This window comes from Epargyreus clarus, unplaced genomic scaffold, assembly GCF_041222505.1.
Source record: "Epargyreus clarus isolate Ecla_fem2 unplaced genomic scaffold, WU_Ecla_fem_2.2 ptg000007l, whole genome shotgun sequence".
Classification (NCBI taxonomy): Eukaryota; Metazoa; Arthropoda; class Insecta; order Lepidoptera; family Hesperiidae; genus Epargyreus; species Epargyreus clarus.
The window spans coordinates 15,572,789-15,593,772 of NW_027332215.1; the positions used below are offsets into that span (position 1 = coordinate 15,572,789).

General features: G+C 36.5%; 1 protein-coding gene across 1 annotated transcript in view; it reads right to left on the reverse strand.

Annotated features, from left to right (window-relative positions):
- Positions 1–1,223: 1,223 nt before the first annotated feature.
- Positions 1,224–20,984, reverse strand: part of Cyp303a1 (Probable cytochrome P450 303a1) — a 29,185-nt gene continuing 9,424 nt past the window's right edge. The window contains exons 2-4 of the mRNA XM_073074849.1: positions 3,409–4,472; positions 2,661–2,778; positions 1,224–1,688 (exon numbers count right to left, since the gene is read on the reverse strand). Of these exons, the coding sequence (XP_072930950.1) occupies positions 1,365–1,688; positions 2,661–2,778; positions 3,409–4,472 (1,506 nt within the window). The 3' untranslated portion in view covers positions 1,224–1,364. The remainder of the gene's footprint in view (positions 1,689–2,660; positions 2,779–3,408; positions 4,473–20,984) is intronic.

Here is a 20,984-nt window from a genome sequence, read left to right on the forward strand (position 1 = left end):
ACCACCGCCACACTTATTTCTGCACTGCTCTGCACTGTGTTACTACTGTTATGTGTGTGCAGACTTCACACCTGTTCAACTTGTTCAACTGTGTTCTGGTTTGAAGGCTGTAGTAAGGGAGACATACTTTTCCGAGGCGTTCCAGCTAAGTCCTCAGGCGTAGCGGCGCATCTGTGGCCGATTTCAGGTAGGAATACCTAATCCTATCTGGGGTTGATTACAGAAGTGCATGGGCAGCATTAGCCATTTACCATCAGGTGGACTGCATGCTAGTCTGCTACTCCTATATTATAAAAAAAATTCAGACCCATAATTTTAACTTATTATTGTATCCAGTATCGACGATACCAGGCCCGTGATCGAATTTTCTGAAATATTGTCTACTGTGTGATTGTTATTCGCATATCCAATAATTTTTGTATCGTGTATGTACTAAGTACGCAATATTAGTAATCTGACAATGTAACAATGTGGTTAGTCATGTAAACCATTTAGTGAGACATTACGCAGTGCTTTGATTGGTATGCACCGTTGATTTGATTAACGTGATATTGATCTGGAATCTATCTACGCCTAATTCTCTTGAAGAATTGATGTAATTGAGCGTAATGTTCACACCAAACAGCACGCATTGGTGATTTAATGAATTTGATTTTTTCGGTTAATCAATCTTAACCAATATTTGTCTACAAAAGTTCCAAATGTGTTAATTTTTGCTTGATTTCTCAAATATAAGATTAGTAATAGGTATATCTTCTAATATATAAAATTCTCGTGTCACAGTTTTCGTTGCCATACTCCTCCGAAACGGCTTGACCGATTTTCACCAAATTTTATATGCATATTCAGTAGGTATGAGAATCGGCTACTATCTATTTTTCATACCCCTAAGTGATAAGGGTTATGCACCCATAACATTTTTTTATTTGAATGGCAACACAATGTTTGCCGGGTCAGCTAGTCTTATATATAAAATTCTCGTGTCACAATGTTAGATACCGTACTCCTCCGAAATTGCTTTACCGATTTTCACCAAATTTTATATGCCTATTCAGTCGGTCTGACAATCGGCTACTATCTATTTTTTATACCCCTAAGTGATAAGGGTTGTTCACCCTTAACATTTTTTATTTATATGGCAACACAACGTTTTCCGGGTCAGCTAGTGTTAATATAAAATCCAATGTAATGGAAGAGGTAGTGGAAATAAAACAATCTACACATTATTTTCACACTTTATTGTTTACTAAGAAAAAAATGGTCCGTTCTAATAACAATAGGTACCTTAGACTCTGAGATACTCCGATCAGTTTATAAGTAACACACATTTATAACTCTACGTATAATAATATAATAAAAAAGTCTTACATCCTTGGTACGACTAAGGCTTTGAAGGGGGCAGCGGAGGGCGTGGCCCCATCGATGTGGTCCAAAGGCGGCAACGGCTCCCCAGGGGCCGGTAGGAACGAAAATCTTTGTAACATATTTGTTGTGAATACAAAAATATTGCATTTCGCCAATATATCGCCCATGCACCTGTGTTTAGCGAGACCAAACGGGAAGTAGTGGTCTGGGATGCACACCTTCCCGTCCGCAGACAGAAACCGCTCCGGCTTGAAAGCGTAGGGCTCCGGGTAAAGGGTCTCGTCCATCAAGATGTTGGTGAAGTTACTGACCACCATCGTGTCCTGGAAATTAAAGTTAAGGAAATTTATTAAGCGGTCCGAGATACGAGCAGCTAATAATAATAATGTTTGATACTATAATTATTTCGTCTATGGGTTGCAGTGTGTACTCAACTAAGAAAATTTAGACAATATGGGATTGCAAAGAGAAAGGGAAAACTATTAAATTTTAATTTCATTTAATCTAAGTCAAACGTATGAAAAATGTATAATACATGATTACTTTTAGGTATATGGTACAACTCTTTAACGTTCTTCTAGGACATCTATTCCTGCGCTTTAATAGCAGTGTGTCTGTATTCTCCTGGCTTGAAGGGCAAAGTAGGCACGATTCTCTTTTTCGATTCAGAGAACTTGTAGATGTTTTTGAGTGGCAGCAACCAATAAATAAAATCAGTGACAGCAGCGACAGTCTTGTTGTCGAAAATCTGCCTTTCAAACGGGGGATCCAGCTTCAAATCCTCGACGTGCACATTCGATTTTTCTAAGTTACGAGTATGTTTATATTTTAAACTAATTATCACTTGCTATAATTTGAAAACATCGTGTGTAAAACTATACGCCTGAAAATTCTTTAATAATACAGTTTGCAAAAGTATGTGAAGTGAAATCTATTAATTTGCACTTCTCAAGCAAAATGGGACTATGTCCTAAACCCCTCCAACAGATAGGAGACCTATACCCAGCGTGGTCAACCCGTTACTGTTCCACTAGGCTATGCATGTGTCTTCTCTTATAATGAAAAGGATTAGGCCATAGTTAGCACGCTGGCCAAGTGAGTATTGTTATACTTCACATACCTTTGAGATTTATTTTGATAAAACTCTCAGGTGTGCAGGTTTCTTCGATATGTTTTCCTTCACCGTTAAAGCAAGTGATAATTAATTTCTAATACGCAAATAACTTTGAAAATCCAATTTCAATCACTGCGTATTATTTGGTATACGAAATAAATTAAAATACCTAATAGCTTACCTTTGGTATGTCATAGCCAGCAAGCGTCGTGTCCCTCACGGCACGGTGCGGAACGCCGAATGTCCTGCCCATAAAATGACGGATGCTCTCATGCACCACTGCTTCATTATAGGGCATGCTAAAACAACAACATAATTTATTAACTTAATTGCCCCTAGTTTCAAAAAGACTGGAAAACATATGAGCTATACATACATTATAATAATAATTATATATAAATGGGTAAATTCATGTATGTAGATCTGATAATAATATCTTTCGATGCCAATTACTATCGGTAGATCGATATCGATCGACCGTCGGCGACGTAGATCAAGAAAACCTATTGGTTTGGATATCCAGCTCAAAAAATTTTGTTATTTAGTAAAAATAATTCGTATCAGTATTAAGCGCTGCTGTGCTTTAGTTTAGTTGAAGAGTGTGGTACGGCAGACATTCTTTCCCGAGGCATCCCAGCTTAATCATCAAGGGTAGCGGCTGTGGCCGACCTCAGGTAGGAATATCTAATCCTATCTGGTGTTGATTACACATGCCCATGGGCGGCAGTAGCCAATTTTCTTCAGGTAGTCTGCATGCTCGTCTACAAGGTACACCTATATTATAGAAAAATATGTCTAATAATTTGCATTAATCTACATGATTGTACTAACAAAGTGTAAACTTATGAGAAAAAACCAATGATTTCGGTAACGAACAATCATTACGTTACTTTTTGTACAAATTAGCTACGTTACGTAAGTTGACTTACTTGGGACGATCATCCAGACTTGGCATTCGGTCTTTGCCAACCACTCTTTCAATCTCTTCTTGTGCTTTGAGCTGGACGTCTTGTTCCCTCACCAGGTAACTGAAGCCGAAACTCATACTTTTGCCAGTAGTCTCAGTTCCCGCCATGAACATGTCCATACACATAGCCACGAGCTGCTTCTCTGAATATGTGTTAATTTCTCCATATTCCTTTAACACTCTTATGTACACATCCATGAAATCTTTGTCTTCAACACTCGGATCAAACCTAATCTTATGTTTAGTGATCTCATCTCCAAGGAATTTCCAAATTCTTTTGTGAGTTCGTATAAAGTATTTATAACCAGATAGAGTGGGAGCCAGAATACACAGAATAGGAAAATGGCTAAAAGCGGTGCCAACCATGTCAACAGTAGCAAATAAATCGAAAAGAAGTGTTTGGAGGACAACCATTTGTGGATCGCTCGGATCGTATCTTATACCCGCCATCATTGTCCACAAGGTATTGAGGATATAAACGTTAAAAAAGTTGTGCATTTGAATCACGGCACTGTTATTGTTATTGTTTTCGATCACCTTCATAATATCGTTTATCATGTGTGCTGCTTCCGACTTGGCTGTTTCTCCCATACCCCGTCTACCAAAGCCGAATTCTTTCAAATGCTTGATAAGGAATCTCCTCTGTTCTTTCCACAGTTCTCCGTCTGTTAAGAGAAGACCTCGTCTTAAGCCCCAAGTTCTAGTTTCGTAAAAGATACCTTTCGGTCTCCCGTCGATGTCTTCATTATGTAGCATTTCTTTATTCGCATCGAGAGAGTTGACCATTACCATTCTGTCTTTTCCAATTTTCAGTCCGATTACGGCCCCATCTCCACAGTACTTCTTAGTCAATTCATATACAGCTTTGTATAAGTAACCAGTTTTCTCCCGAAGTTTGTTGATTTCGCTCGCACTGCCCAAAATGGGTAGCCATCTTGGTCCGGGTGGAAAATTCTTAGGTTTTCTTGTATCCAGATAAAGAAGTATCCCGATCACAAACACCAAAGCTATGACTGCAAGCCACATCTGAAACAATGGAAAAAACATTGAAATAAATAACTCGGATTTTTCATAAACAATGTGAGATAAGAATTTCTATTATATAAATAATAACACATAAGAAGAGAAAATATTTCGTTTTCCCGCTAAACTTTTAGACAATATATTTCTTTCTTTAGTATTCAAACAGGTTTATATGTTATATAATAATTATTACTTGTAAATGGTTCTTGAAAAGTAATAGTAAATAATAATGCAGGTCCACATAGCATTATGCTGGTCTGCACTGTGCAGCTTTGTCATCCCAATTATTTGCCAAATAGATCCACTTTCATCAGCTTAAAGTCTACAGAGCGAATTTCAGTGCATTGCCTGACATGCGGCAGTATATTCCTGAATTTCGGTCTAAAGGCCGAGGATTTCGTGCTCAAAATACTTAAGACTATGAGTCTAAACGAGTACCCAAAAGCTCTGACCATTCATGTTATTTGAACATGAGATACAAGTTTGACCTACATACGACGAATTTCGCTTCCAACAATGTAAGATAATCTACTAATCTTTACCAAGCGCAACTCGAGAATCTAATAAGAAAATGAAGAGACACTGTACCTTTTTACTTTGAAACGTGAATTTACTTTTAAGAGTGTTCATCTTACACCCGTGAAAATTGCCTAAAAAGTTTGATATTTGATCATTTCTACTACTTATGATGTAATTGCCAAATGTCGATCTTTGGACAAAACATTGGACAGATTGATTATTAATAACGGGCGTTATTAGACACGAGGCTGAAGGCTTCTACCTATCGCTGCGTATTTGAAATCATGACCTGCGAAAAGAGAATGACGAATGTAACCACAGCACGGAAAGGAAATCATCAACCCATTACTGGCCTACTGCTGGGTACGGGTCTCCTCTCAGAATGAGGCCATAGTCAACCGAGCTGGCCGAGTGCGAATTGGTACACATCACATACCTTTGAAAACTTATTTTTAAGATCAGGTACGCAGGTTACTCACGATAATATTAATAAGCAAGTGATAATGAATTTCTAATACGCATATAACTTTAAAAAAACAGAGTGGATTTTAACCTGTATCCTTAGTATGGGTTTATATGTTTGTACAAAAATTACTGTTGGATATTTGCCCTGCATATTTACAATCAGCGCCCCTAGCGGATTATATAAGAACTGGTTGAAAATGTATGGGAAATACGTAAACAAAAAAAAACAGTATTTTTTGTAAAAACTCATACTGAGGGTATTATTGTGCCCCTCGTTCAAGAGTTTGTTACCCACTAGGCTATCACAGCCGCGGAAAGCAAATAACGTATTAATATTCGATTATTACGGTGGCCTTATTGCGGAAACGTTACAGCTCAGTTACCCGGTCAGCAGTACTTCTGCAGAACCGGTTGAGTGTTTGTGGAATTTATGCGACCACATAAACAACAGCCCTCGTTCAATTTGACAGTGCTTCATAGCTTTGGAAACGCAACAGCACGGTAACTAGTTTAATGATAGTGTTTATATCTTAATTCCTAGTGTTTAAATATTCTGTCTCTCTAATGAAGTGAGTATGTAATAAAGGGAAATAAATTATTAGTTTGGAACAAGAGTTTTCAAGAGAGTTCATCACACAACGTTAAGTACTTATATAAGAAGATTTTGAGACACCCACCATACAAAATATTATTATTTTAATACGTTGGATAAGTAGAAAGAAAATAAATTAAGAATAAGATTAGTATAATATAATAATTAGATTAATAGAAATAAAACGTAAAGTCACGCTACCTAAGGTCAGTTACGCATAACGAATTTCTTTAAAGCGAGTAATTTTAAGGCCAGTATCATTATTTGAAAGTAGTATATACAAATTTTAATATATTTTTTTTGATGTACAGATTCGATAATCATAGATCCTACCATAAATACAGAAATAGTCCAACAATTACATCAGGACGTCACTGAAATTTAAGAATAATTAAAAACGTTCGCAATTTAACGTGAAAATACATTATTTACTCGTACAAAAGGTACTTAAAAACTGACCATTGCATTATGACACTCGTAAATTAACAGAAGTTAGACACTTGGGACCGATAAATCCGGCACGAATTTAAACCGAATTTATTTCGCGTTATAAGTGTATGGTCAATTTGAAAAGCGCTATTGACAGTTTAATTTATATTCAGATTTAGAGGCAGAAGCACTACATAGATCGACTGCGGCAGCAGCGCTACAGCACCTATTTTCCTATTATACCGATTTGAACCGCTGCAATCCAGTTTGAACTGGTTTAAAGGATACGGTAAAACAGCGACTGCCAATTAAAATCGTCGTAAATCTTTAAGATCATAAATGTATCTATTGTCATAGGATATCTGTTTGTCATGAACTTTAAGCCTGCCTTCTGGCATATGGTTAAAAAAAATATCCTTTCCGAAAATAATGCGACTAAAAATTACTTGCCCAGTGTTAGTAAATGCCTTTTTCTGACTGAAAACCATTCCCAAAAAGCAAGCACGCACGTAAAGCAGTAATTAGTCGTAAACATAAAATAGAACATAAACAAAAATACAGTTAGGCATATATTTCTTATTTATCTAAACAGTCTTATCGTTCGTGCATTCTTAACGTATAATGACAGCGTTACGAAGTAGAGTTAACAACATGAACATAACTACGATTCACTCGACAACCATTGAGCGCAGTCAGTCGATGGAACCGGGTAACTAGATATTTTCCACAAAGAAAAACGAGGCCAGAATTCGTATTAAAACTTAGAATCAGACGCTGAAGTAGGAACGCTTCGAATAACATCGAAGTATCGCGTTTTTTACATTAAAAATACGAGTTACTGAAAATGTTTTTGTGAGAATGAGATTTTGTGTAGTATTCAGTTACCAGTAATAACAGCGATAGCCTAGTTTAAATTAGGTATCTCGATCGAAGTGTTTAGATTCGATTCCCGAGCACGTCTGATTTTCAAAGTTATGTGCGTATTTCAAGTTAATTAACACTTGATTTAATAATAAAGAGATACATGTGGAAGAAACGTGCATTCCTGAGAGATTTAAAAAGGTCTCAAAGTAGATTAGAAAAGATTCTACTCTCAGTAAAGTTATTATACGTATGCCGAGCATGGGTTCCCTGATGTCCTCTCAAAGTAAAGCCATGGTCCCCACGTAGGCCAAATGCAATTGTTTAAGAGCGCGGCGTGTACGATATTTAACGATGACTTTTCAACGTAAAAGCAATTGATTATTTATTAATTTCGAGCAGATTGTCACCTCTGCGTAGCTAAGGTAACATGCCAATGTCCCTGTAGTTCCGGGACTATAATAGGGCTACGGTATCCCCTGCCTGTCGTAAGAGGCGACTAAAAGGGGGCTTCCGGGGTTGCCGGCGGCAAGAGTGGGAGCTCGAACCGTCCGGAGAGCAACCCCGGGAAGAACGGCGGCATGTGTGGTCGCATGCCGTCGTAAACACCAGGTGTGTGGGAGGAGCGTAAACTGCTCCCCCCAGGGCAGAGCCCGACCGGGGCATCGCGGTCGGAGGACCCCGCTTGTGTTCCATCGGAGATCCCGGAGTTCTCCACCAAGCGCTGAGGACGGCCACCGGGGGGGTTTTAGTGCGGTAAAAATCCCACATAACCCGGCCTCGCTCCCACGTTGGATAACATTTTTTTTTTTTTTTTTTTTTTTATAATATGAGAGTAGCAGACGAGCATGCAGTCCACCTGATGGTAAGTGGCTACTGCCGCCCATGGACATCTGTAATCAACCCCAACCCCAACGCCGCTACCCCTGAGGACTAAGCTGGAACGCCTCGGAAAAGTCTATCTCCCTTACCACACCCTTCAAACCGGAACACAGCAGCGCCTAACACTGCTGTTATTAGGTAGAAATAGGTGTGGCGGTGGTGCCGCCGGAGTCGAACCACAAAGGGTTCTACCACCTTCAAAAAAAACAACATACATATCAAAAACTCAATGCAATATTATTTGACAAACATAGTTACTAAATAACATTATTATTTTCAAAACTAAGAATCACACTATAACAGTTATTGAAACTGAAAAGTAATAATTGTTGCAATCTAGTAACTTGCGATGAACTTTCTCTAAGGCGCTTGAACTATCTCGCCTCGTTCAAAAATCATTAATCCTGAGGATGTTGCTAAGGATAATGGTACAAAATTATGAAAATCGTGTATTGCCATCAGTTTTAGAACATTCTTCAAAATTTGGAATTAAATTGAACGTTCAAAGTGGACAGAAATGGGGTTCAAAGATTCCGTTACTTTGTTACAAACATACCTACATACATACATACAACCCAAGCTAATAAAAGCGTGTTAAAAACATTAAGATTTGTTATTTATTATTCCACTTTGAGAGCACATTTTAAGACTGAAGAAATATCCTAAAGTTTTACTCGCATAATAAAAGAGAGTGTTAGTATAAAGTTAGGTCTATTCAGAGTCTGAATAGAAAGCACGGTTAGCTTATTCCCAAGGGAAGTTACCTCACTGAAAGTGGTTTAATATCATGAGTTGGTAGTTCCAAAGTTCTGATGACTGTGGTTCATTATTATATTATTCAAGCTGTTGTCACAGCCTAAACACAATATAACGTAAAACCAAATCTCACTTAAGTCATACATGGAATGTAGATTTTATTAGACAACATTTGTCCTTGTGTAAAAAATTGTCCCTATCTCACGTAATGAGTAAATATCACAATACTCAAAATACTTTTGTTACACTTAAAACTCTGATAAAAATATGTATACACAAATATAAATACTCGTACGTTAGAATTTCTAACTAATATTATCTACAAAACCACGATGATGTCACGTTATTTCGTACACGTTGCTACGTCGTCAGGACCCATAAAAGGAGCAGGTAACTTATAAATCTTTTCTTTTTTATCTTATCTACTCGTACATAATGTTTTGATCTGCTATCATAAACACTTGGTTTCTTAAATAAGTTCGCTTTATCATACTTAACTTATATACTTACCTCATCATACTTAACTCGTTATTGCTTTAATTAATTACTACCAGATACTAAATATGTACAATGTACATATTATTAGGCGTTTTATTTTTTACTTACGTTGAATTATCGGCTGTTCCTATAATTCATTTATGTAGTGTTTCCCTATCAATTATTTATCGATTTTTTGCATACAGAACATCATCATATTTAGATCTTTGGCAAAATGTGGATAGGATAAGATATATTCATTTAAATTTCATTCGAGATAAATTAATTTCAATCAGGGATCCTTCATTCCTTCTCAAACCGATACTTATAAGATTTCCATCTATCTTAATTTACGGTAATAACACAAGAGGCAATGTGGTATTTAATGGTAGCACTTTATAATATGTTTTTGTACATAAATTAGTTTTAGGTTTGAATCAAGTTAGTCCAATCGAATTTTAGGTTTCCGTACCTCAAACAAAAAGTAACTTATAGGATCGGATCTATGGTGTCATTCAAAAAATTTAAAAATGAAAAGACAAAGCGATTAAGCGATATGTCGCATATTTTGCCATTTCACAAGAGAATCAAACCCAAAAAAATGTTTCACGTTGACATAGAATCTTGAAATAACCAATATTTAGTGGCTGTAAACGAAATAAGCACAAAAGCAAAACTTTACAAACAAAAAAGTGTATTTATTTTTACAAAACTAATTTATACGGTACAGTTATTAGCGAAATATTAAGTGTTATTACAGAATCCTCGGCACGTGAGACCAACTCGCGCTTTGCCGGTTTTCTAACTGCAATTCCTAAAGTGCCTAAGTGCAATATTTGCTTCGATCCCATTTCGCAAATAAGCTTCAACGTCAAAGCTCTAAATCAACATCCAAGCGAACTTTGTCTACAAATTGACCACAGAGCTTTAAGCTCCTCGTGGTGAAATGTTAATTAATGACCTTAAAGCATGTTACGGAATAGCTTAGTGACTGTGTAAAGGATTTCAAAATGTACGCTTTTGTTAATCCTATTTTAAAGGCTATGACAAAGCAGTCGGGGCTTTTAAAACTTTTGTCCTGCTACTGGTGCTGGCACCTGGCGGAAAGTTTAAGGTTATACAGAAAATTATTATTTTCTATGATTAAGTACGACACGATATTATAATTAATATTATATAAAAATATTATTAAAAAAAACAAGTATATCCTATACTTGTTTTTTTTTATAATATACTAGCTGACACGGCAAACTTTGTACCGCCTCAAAATCTATTTATCAAATATATTTCATATAAAATATAGTCTATGTTACTCGTGGGTAATGTAGCTTTCGAATGGTGAAAGAATTTTTAAAATCGGTCCAGTAGTTTTTGAGCCTATTCATTACAACCAAACAAACAAACAAAGTTTTCCTGTTTATAATATTAGAGTAGAAAAGTAGCGGATGTATATGCTGAGCTGATGGTAAGTGGCTACTGCTGCTCGTGGATATTAGTAATCTACTTCACATAAGATTAGATTCCTGTATCAGATCGGCCACAGAAGCTTCGCTACCCCTGAGGACTAAGCAGGAATCTTTAATGCAAACAATCACACGATCAAATCTTTCCTCTTTATAATGTGTATCAGTAATAGAAGTATAGATTTATTTTAACGCTTATTATTATTTTAATATTCAAACTAATCATGTCTAAGATACCGTGGACACACACAAAGAGGAATATATAAACATCCAGATCCAGAAAGGAAAACTAATCTCACATCATTTAGACTCCTGGCTGGTCGGGGATCGAACCCTGAAACCACTGTTTGTCAGATCGTTAGAATACAAATTCTTCAAACTTGTTTGATTACTTTCCGTCAACTTTCAGAGACTACTTTTGTTGGACTCACCACTAGCATGTGAAGAAAAAAAACTAGTTAACTGACCTTTTTTTCTTCGATCTCAAATACGCCTCTCCTTTCGGACCCTTAACAAAGATCTTACTTCACCCAAGACTATACCTCGGATACCTCAAAGTCCTTTGCAACCAGTCGACATAACTCTACATCAGACATATATAGGCACATACTTAATTAACCAAACTACAAAGTCAATATCAATGTTCTTAGCAACTACGCTGCTGGTAACTTGCACAAGTTAATGATCTACTTGTCGTTCATTAAAACAGACGTCCTTTGCCTGCAGTAGTTGCAAATGGCTGAATATAGTACAACTCTCTGTGGACCGATTCTTGTGACACTACCGCTACACCTATTTCTGCCTTATAACAGCAGCGTTAAGCACTGTGTTCTGGTTTGAAGGGTTAAGGGAGACATATTTGCTGAGGCGCTCCAGTTTAGTCCTCAGGGGTAGCGGCGCATCTGTGGCTGACCTCAGGTATCTGATCCTATTTGGGTTTGATTACAGATGTCCATGGGCGACAGTAGTACCTTACCGTTAGGTGGACTGCATGCTCGTATGTTACTCCCATATTATAAAAAAAATTTATCGATGTGAATTTGCCAGCCATCGGTCTATCATCCGACGAGTTGGACAGTATGTATCATCTTACTGGGCACGGTGTCGTTTCAAAATAAGAGGCATTTAGGCTGTAGACCACGAATTTGAGAACTTTAAAAAAAAAAAAAAACTCTCAGGCGTGCGGGTTTCTTGACGATGGTTTCCTTCAACGTTAAAATTTTTTTAATTAATTTGTAATCCATACATAACTGAAAAAATTAGAAGTGCTTGTTGAAATTGAATGTTGGACCCCACGATTGGGGGTTAAGTTCCTGAAAATTTTTTGTTTAGTTTGTTATTTATCATTACTTTCTAGAATTAGGACACTTATAATACTTCCGATGGTGAAATAATATAGGATGTGTTTTTTCCAAATGACTTTGATTCCCGGCTAGGGAAGAAGATTAAACAAAAAACAAATGATGAAGTATTATTTTTTATCAAAATCTGCCTCATAACTCTTTTTATCAGTTTTGCTATGAAAGGAATGAAACTTGTATTCACCCTGTATGTATTGTTTTCTCGCCTATGCTACGGGGTGGTTCGGACCCCCTATACCTCCCGTCCCCATACACGCCCATGAGCTTAGTCTCCAGTATTATCAAGGTAGCTGTGACGGCTCGCACCTAAATCCTAAAGGAAATTGGTTATTGATTTCCACAGGCTTTACTGATTGGTTTCGACTCTCGACGTAGCGTCTTTAACCCGTTACTGTAAACGGCTTAAACGGGTAATCTCATAATAAAAGGGATGTTACTAGTAAGTAAACTTTGACTAAAGAGTTTTTAGTTTTTAGGGTTCCGAACCTAAAGGGTAAATGGAACCCTATTACTAAACCTCCGCTGTCAGTCCGTCTATGCGCCTATCCGTCTATGACGGGGCTCTAATTCTTGAACCGTAATAGATACTTGAATTTTTACAGAGTATACGAATATATTATCATAAAAGTGGCCGCTATAACAACAAATACTATAAAAATAAAAAAAAGTTGAAAATAAATGGGTAGTCCATCCCGTAGTAGTCCCGTAGGACTACGGAATGGAATACGGATTGTTAGACTTTGTAGATCTTTGAGAACGTTTTTAAAATAACGTAGGCGTGTAGGTTTCTCACGATGTTATCCTTAACCGGTAGGTATATGAATTAATAATTTATTTTTTATAAGCACACAAGTTAAAAAAGTCAGAGTTTTAGACACGTACCTCTTTGAAACTAGAGGCCAAGTCTAACTACTAAGCTATCACTGCTGCAATATTAACTTCAGAAGGTGGAGTTCTTTGTAGTTTATTAGCCACACTTATCAAAGACATCCATTACCAATCCCAAACCTATTCTTTAGACCCTTACAAAGTTAGGACTCAGTCAAACTAAATAGATACTGTATGTAAAACATTACAACAAAAAACCGAAAAAAAAAGGATCTAGTAGTCAAAACAAATTTGGATTTTACTGAAATATTTATGTTAGGTTACCTTCTTGGAATCAAATTTGATTTTTAAAACGTCTGGCGCGTGTAACGATGAATTGGTAACGGTCTGGCCCTTGAATTGGTAACGGAGACAGGATCGGACGAAAGATTTGGAAAATATAAATCAAAATTGATTTGTACAGCCGACTTATATACAATAAGTCTAGAATACTGTCAACGCATATATGATCGGCTTTAGGTAAACTGTTCTATATGGAGTTGGTAACAACTGTCCATGGGCGACTTTTTAGATGTGTGCATAATCTGTTACATACGTTTACATATTCGAAATAGACATGAATAAAATCAGCAACCACGTAAGCATTTTTCAGTATACTTAAAAAATACTTGAATTTTACTTTTGTGTCTCATAAATTGCAAAAATATTCTTTGTGCCGTTAAAAATATCTTTTTTAAAGGAAAAATACTGGTCTATTCTATTATTGATATTCTACAGTTTATAGTAGATACCTCAGTACGCTCGGAGTCTGAGATTGCTTTGATAATACACAAGCTTTGTTCCCCGGTTTCAGCGGAGTTCTCAAATGAAATACTCGAGTGATGTCATTATGTCATAGCTTTTATATTTTTGCGCGAAACTGTTTTTCTAAAATAAAAGCAGCATATGTTACATCTTATAACATCAGCTAACTGCCACTGAAATTTCCGTTAAAATTTATCCTACTTTTTTGCAAATAAGCTGGCACAAACAGACAGATACACAGATGGACAAACATACTTAAACCATACACCCATATACCCATATCCTTGTATATCCTTTTAGTAAATAATTTGACAATTTCCGTTTTACCCTTTGGGTACGGAACCCTACTAAGATTTTGACAACACCGACATTTACTTGTTCTGTTAAGTAGGTGTGTTGTATTTGATTTATTTGTAACTGTGTCGTGATTCAGAGCATCTTGCTACATCATTAAGATATCTGCAACATTTATTTTGTGTAAGCTACAGTAAGAGTTGGTCAATAGCATTAGTAAGTGTTACAAAATATATAATACGGCAATTACATTACGGTTGTTCGAAACATTATTCGGTTAACATTGTTCGGTTGTTGTATTAGAAATTAATTATCACTTGCTAAACGGCGAAGGAAAACATCGTGAGGAAACCTGCATACCTGAGAGATTTATAAAAAAAAATCTCAAAGGTATGTGAAGTCTACCAATACGCACTTGGCCAGCGCGGTGGACTATGGCCTAACCCTTCTCATTATGAGAGGAGACCCGTGCCCAACAGTGGGACAGTAATGGGTTGTTGATTGATTGATTGTTCGAAACAACAAGGAAATATCATCAGTTACATTACTGTCGCATTTCTTGAGAAACGATCAAAAGCCTGTAATTGGTTTTTCATCCTTTCAATCCGGGGGTCCGATGATTGAGTACCGTCCTGTGTATCTACACAGGACAACTAATTTTTCAAGTATATACTAAAAATGAATTATCCATTGCTTGGACGGTACTACCTACCTACCAAACTGTGCCTGGCCAGGACTTGTGGGCAGAAGGGAGACAGTCATGGGTTGAAGATAGAATACGTACTACACCAGAATATAGGAGTGGCAGGCGAGCATGAAGTCCACCTGCTGGTAAGTGGCTACTGACGCCAATGAACATCAGCTGTTATCAACACCAGACAGGATTAGATATTTCTGCCCGAGGTCGGCCACAGATGCGCCGCTACCCCTGAGGGCTAAGCTGGAACGCCTCGGAAAAGTATGTCTCCCTTACCTTCAAACCAGAACACAATAGCGTTTCACACTGCCGCTATTGTGGTGCCGCCGGAGTCAATACACAAAGGGTTCTACCACCTTACTAGTTACTAGTGGAAGCCTTATTTTGAACCCACAACAGAAAGCTTAAGACAGGTACAATCAGGTACAAACGTCATATTTAGATTTTACGAAATATTTACGCAAGTAATTTATTTCTTATATACACGATTTTTGAAAAAAGAAAGTTACATTAACTGGCATTACACGATTCCTCCATTACCCAAATTCCAGTCAAGTATATATTATCTGAAATAAAAATGATTTGAATGTCACGGTCTAATACGTTCTGACTGTTGCCTCATTTCAACATGTACCCTTAATATGAGTTTTTACGTTTATACAAAAGTGACTGTTTTTGTATTTGTTTACGTATTTGCCCATACATTTCCAATCAGCGCCCCTAGCGGATTGTAGCAGAACTGATATATTCATATTCACGTAAAGCGTTTCAGACACGGCCCGTGATAGATAAAATCATTTTTCTATACAGTATTGTTACAGTACATAAAAATACGTTAATAAATATGTAAAGTAACAGAAAAGTACGTTTTTACTGTCACGACACGTGTCTGACACGTTCTGTCTGTTGATGTAAATGAACGCTAATCATCACGCTACCAATCAAAACATTGCAATGTGGACGCTAGAAAAATGCGACCGGTTTGCTTATAAGTTACGTTTTGTCCGCGAAAACTGTTCGTTATGTAAATATTGCATTGTATAACTGGCTTTCCCTACAGGCCCGGTCTCGCTCTCGGATGCCGTATATTAAGTACTTATTGAAGCGTAAGATGAGTTTTATATTTATAATAGTAATCATCGTTAAAACAATTATTTTAAAAATATAAAACCTGAATGGCTTCAATATATTTTTCTAAAAAGGGAATACAAGTTCTTCAATATTTAAAAAAAATATTTTTTATATTGAAATTAAATATTTAAATGTGCCGCACACGGTGACAAACGCAGTTTTGGCTAGATTTTCGGTAAAATGTAACAATAATATTCACTACAAACTCTAAAATTTATTTCTTTTAACTAGTATAGGTAAATAAATTGATTTTGTGCACGCAAAACTGTTCGGTATTTTTTGATTAGTTTTTAAATAGAAAATAATGAATAAATATTAAAATAAACATCTTTTTTTCGCTTTCATGCAAGTATTATGTTTAAAGTAATCCATAGTTATTTATGCCATGTATACAATTAGTAGACAATTTTCAGTAAGAAGACGAACTGATAAAATATTTTCTATCAAATCAATATCAGTGAGCGAATAACTCTAGGAATGAAGTATTACTAAAGAATCTCTATAACTGCACGAGACGGTGCCGAGAGCTTGTCGAGATAATTTTAACGGGATTTAAAAATTTACAGGAAGATCCGATAAGAAGGAGCCGTTCTGCAGATAACGTTCTGAGATGAAAGTAAAAATTGGATTGTATCTCAACCAGTACGGAAGTTTAATTTGTACCGAGCGATGAGCGAGAGCATTTATCATTTTGTATTACAATTATATACTTCATTTTTTGTAATTTACGAGACTAATTATTTTAACCCGGTGAAAACGGTGAAGAAAAACTACGTGAGGAAACCTGCATATTTCAGAGATTTATAAAAAAAACTCAAAGTTATGTGAAGTCTACCAATACGCACTTGGCCAGCGCGGTAGACTATGGCCTAAACCTTCTCATTCTGAGAGGAGACCTGTGCCCAGCAGTGGAACAATAATGGGTTGATGATGATGATGATGACGATGAATTATTTTAAAACCGCTATAAATTGGTGTTAGCGTGGTACCCGTGGTACGTTGAAGGTGGTAGAACCCTTTGTGGTTCCACTCCGGCGGCACCACCGCCACACCTATTTCTACCTAAGAACAGTGTTAGATGCTGCTGTGTTCAGGTTTGAAGGGTGTGGTAAGGAAAACAGACTTTTCCGAGGCGTTCCAGCTTAGTCCACAGGGGTAGCGGCGCATCTATGGCCGACCTCAGGTGGGAATATGTAATCCTATCTGGGTTTGATTACAGATGTCCATGGACGGCAGTAGCCACTTAACATCAGGTGGACTTTATGCTCGTCTGCTACTCCTATATTATATAAAAAAGTTCAAATAATGACAATGATGAAACTATTTTGATTGACGAGGAGGGAATCTTCAAAAGATATCTGGCACTGTGGGATTATGTACGTTTTTTGCCCACTTAAACTCCCCCGGTGGCCGTCCTGAGCGCTACGTGGAGCACTCCGGGATCTCCAACGGAACTCAATCGGAATCCCCCAAACCTGGGGATCCTTTTTAATCGTCTCTTATGATAGGCAGGGGATCGTCGTCAACCATAACTGTCCCACTGCTGGGCACGGGTCTCCTCTCAGAATAAGAAGGATTAGGCCATAGTCCACCGCGCTGGCCACATGCGTATTGGTGGACTTCACATACCTTCAATAACTTTTTTTTTTTAAGACCTTTCAGGTATGCAAGTTTCTTCACGATGTTTTCCTTCGGCGTTAAAGTAAGTGATAATTAATTTCTATGCCGGGGATACTTTAGCTCCAGTTGGTCCGAAAACTACAGGACTTGACATCTTCAGTTTAGTTCAGTTTATGTAAGTACAGGAGTACTAATTAGCCAAATGTACGAACGTGTTTTCAGAAGTTTACAAAGTTAATACTCTAAGGGTATCAAAAGGCAAGTATACAACTCAATTTCTTGACTTTACGCTTGCTTTGAAAGGCTTTGACTGCAATCTTCAGGCATACGACGGTAATGTAAGGAAACTAGGAAACATGTCTCAGGAATTAGTCAGTGATCTGCAATCTATGTACGCGATGTGGTAGTGATACTTAGTGTGATAGTTATTACCATAGATTAGTAAAGATACTTCGCCGCCTTGAAATTGAATGAAGCCACAAACGGCTTATATTAGTAAGTTCTTTTTTTGAATCCTTGAAAAATAAAAACATTTTTAGAGAAAATTTACGAATAAATAACTAATTTACGTAATAATTATGTAATTTACGTAATGAATAAATAATTATTTCAAATATTTTAGGGAAATTTTAGCACGGAGACGTGGCAAAACCTTTTTACGCAACTATTTCAATTCTCAAAACCTGGTACATTTTCTTGTTAGGAGTGAGTGATCTTTACTAATCTGTGGTTATTACACCCTTTTTCAAATTAACGCCTATTAATAGCCAATATTTAATCCAATCTATCCAATATTTCGTGTACCAAATTGCCAATTGACTATTTGTTCATGTTAGAAATAGTTGTTTTTCGATATTTGGTAGGATTGAGATGGATTGAGTATTAATATCGCACTTAAATATAACCTTTTCGTAAGCAAAATATTCTAACAAATACCACCGATAGTAGCGAGATTGGTAAAACGAAATAAAACGTAGGCTTACTACATTTTTTCAGTTATTATTATACGCTACTAACGTATGTAGGTCACTAGACGAGGGGTTTTTCTATCTCGCTGACATTTGTAGCATATTAAAAACATGTACATAGACATATAAGTCCTACTTTTGAAATTGGAATATTATGTACGATGCATGACTCTTATCTTTATATGAAGGTGATATAACTCTTTGTGGTTCGACTCCGGCGGCACCACCGTCACACCTATATCTACCCATCAACAGCAGTGTTAAGCGCTGCTGTATTCTGGTTTGAAGGATGAAGTAATTGAGATATATTTTTCCGAGGAGTTCCAGTTTACTCGTAGTCCTCAGGAGTAGTAGCGGTGTATCTGTAGCCGACCTCAGGTAGGAATCTAATACTATTTGAGGGTGATTACAGATGTCTATGGGCGCCAGTAGCCACTTATCATCATTGCATGCTCGTCTGCTACTCCTATATTATAAAAAAATAATCAACAATGTCGACATTCAACAATGAATGGCGTATTGATATGTTGCAAAATGCATACAAAATAATACAATTTGAGAAAATAAACATTGTATACAAAATAATTTAAAAACTAAGATCCGACTACGTAAAATCAATCATTTAAGTCTTTCAAAAATTTGGAAATATCTAATAATTCTTTCAAAGATTTGGAAAATCCAAAAGTGCACGACTCATAATGCTCATTTAATTATGAAATATAAAAAAAAAAAAACTTAAGTCGTTCAAAATTAATTGCCGAAAAAACAGCTGTAGTAGGAAGAAGGTACTGCACAAGCGCCCCTGGTGGAATAAATGTACATAATATCTATAGATATTAATTGCAATTAAACGACACTGAATTAATTAATCATTCGCATTCAGTGACCTACAATCGTCGATTAGAATTAAAAAAAAAAAAAAAACTCAAATGATGGATTTTTTCACAAGTTACAGTGTTTTCAGGTTTCACACATGACGGACAGGAAAATTGTTAAACCTATTTTGGTGTTTTTTCCCAATTCTATTGCAGTAAATCAATTTTTAAAAAGTATGGAATTAATCTCCATTAAATTATCTCGACAATAGTATGCAAAATATCTTGATTCCGTGAACTATCAATAATAAAAATAGCCGCCAAAATGAAGCGAAAAAAATTTTCGATCGTAAAGCACTCTCTGATGCTTCGCAACATGAGTCGTGCAAAAGAAAACATTATGGTACAATTTAGGTAGAACATTACACTACTCCTTCACATGCTGAGAGGAGACCCATGCCCAGCAGTGGGACAGTAATGGGTTGATGATGATTACACTAATAAATTTCCAATATTTATAACTAGTATACGATATTAGAATGATAAGTTAAAAATAAGGAAAACCTTATTCAAATTGAAATTGAAGAGGGATGTAGATGTGAAACTTTAGTGAGGCTGCAGTAAAAGTACATCTCAAAGGAATCAGCTCTATTGAAATGGTCGCTTTGAAAGCAAACATGCCTTCATTAAAACTCGTGCAGTTTCGAGTAGTTAGATACTATGTTGAATGGAAATTTATTGCCAGCGAGCTTCGTATATATTTCGAGTATATTTTTCTAACATTTGGGAAACATTACTGGCTAGAAGGCTGGATGGTAGGTGTTAAAAATGGAACCCTATTTGGATCGACCACGTATTTTTAACAAATGGGTCGCTGCCGCCTACAGAAATCCATGACCAACTCAATATAGAATTGTTTCTACCTTTAGGTCTTAATACTAGTATAGTTCGCGTAAAACTGCTAGTCCGCTCTAAATATAGAAATGAATCGCGTCGCCATAGCAAATTGTATGACTGCACCTGCTCGCAACAACTTCAGAGCGGACTAGCAGTTTGGCGCGGACTATACATCGCATTATTATATATGCGACGCAATGTAAAATAATTTAGACATTGAAAAGTTACTTGTTTATTTCGTACTTACGAAATTTCTAAATAATTCTTTTTCATGTGACGATAAGTGCAAAAATCTAATAAAATATCATTATTGTGGCGCTTTATTATAGAAGGACTTATTATATTTTTAAAAGACCATTAAACTATTTTAACTCCGCTAAAATATTCGTAATTTATCGATGCATACGAATAATTTATACATAACTAGTGGTGACCGCGGCTTCTTCGCCTGCGTTCTAAAGAAATACGAGTAATATGACATACATAAAACAAAAATATCTATAACTATAATTGCTAATACACAATCAACGATGAAAAAACTAATTTCGATCTCGAAAGATCGATTCACTGAATAAATCCATTACTGGAGATCGATTAAAATAATCGATTTTTTGGTCCAATAGATCGATTCTCCGATTAATCGATCTCAGATCGCC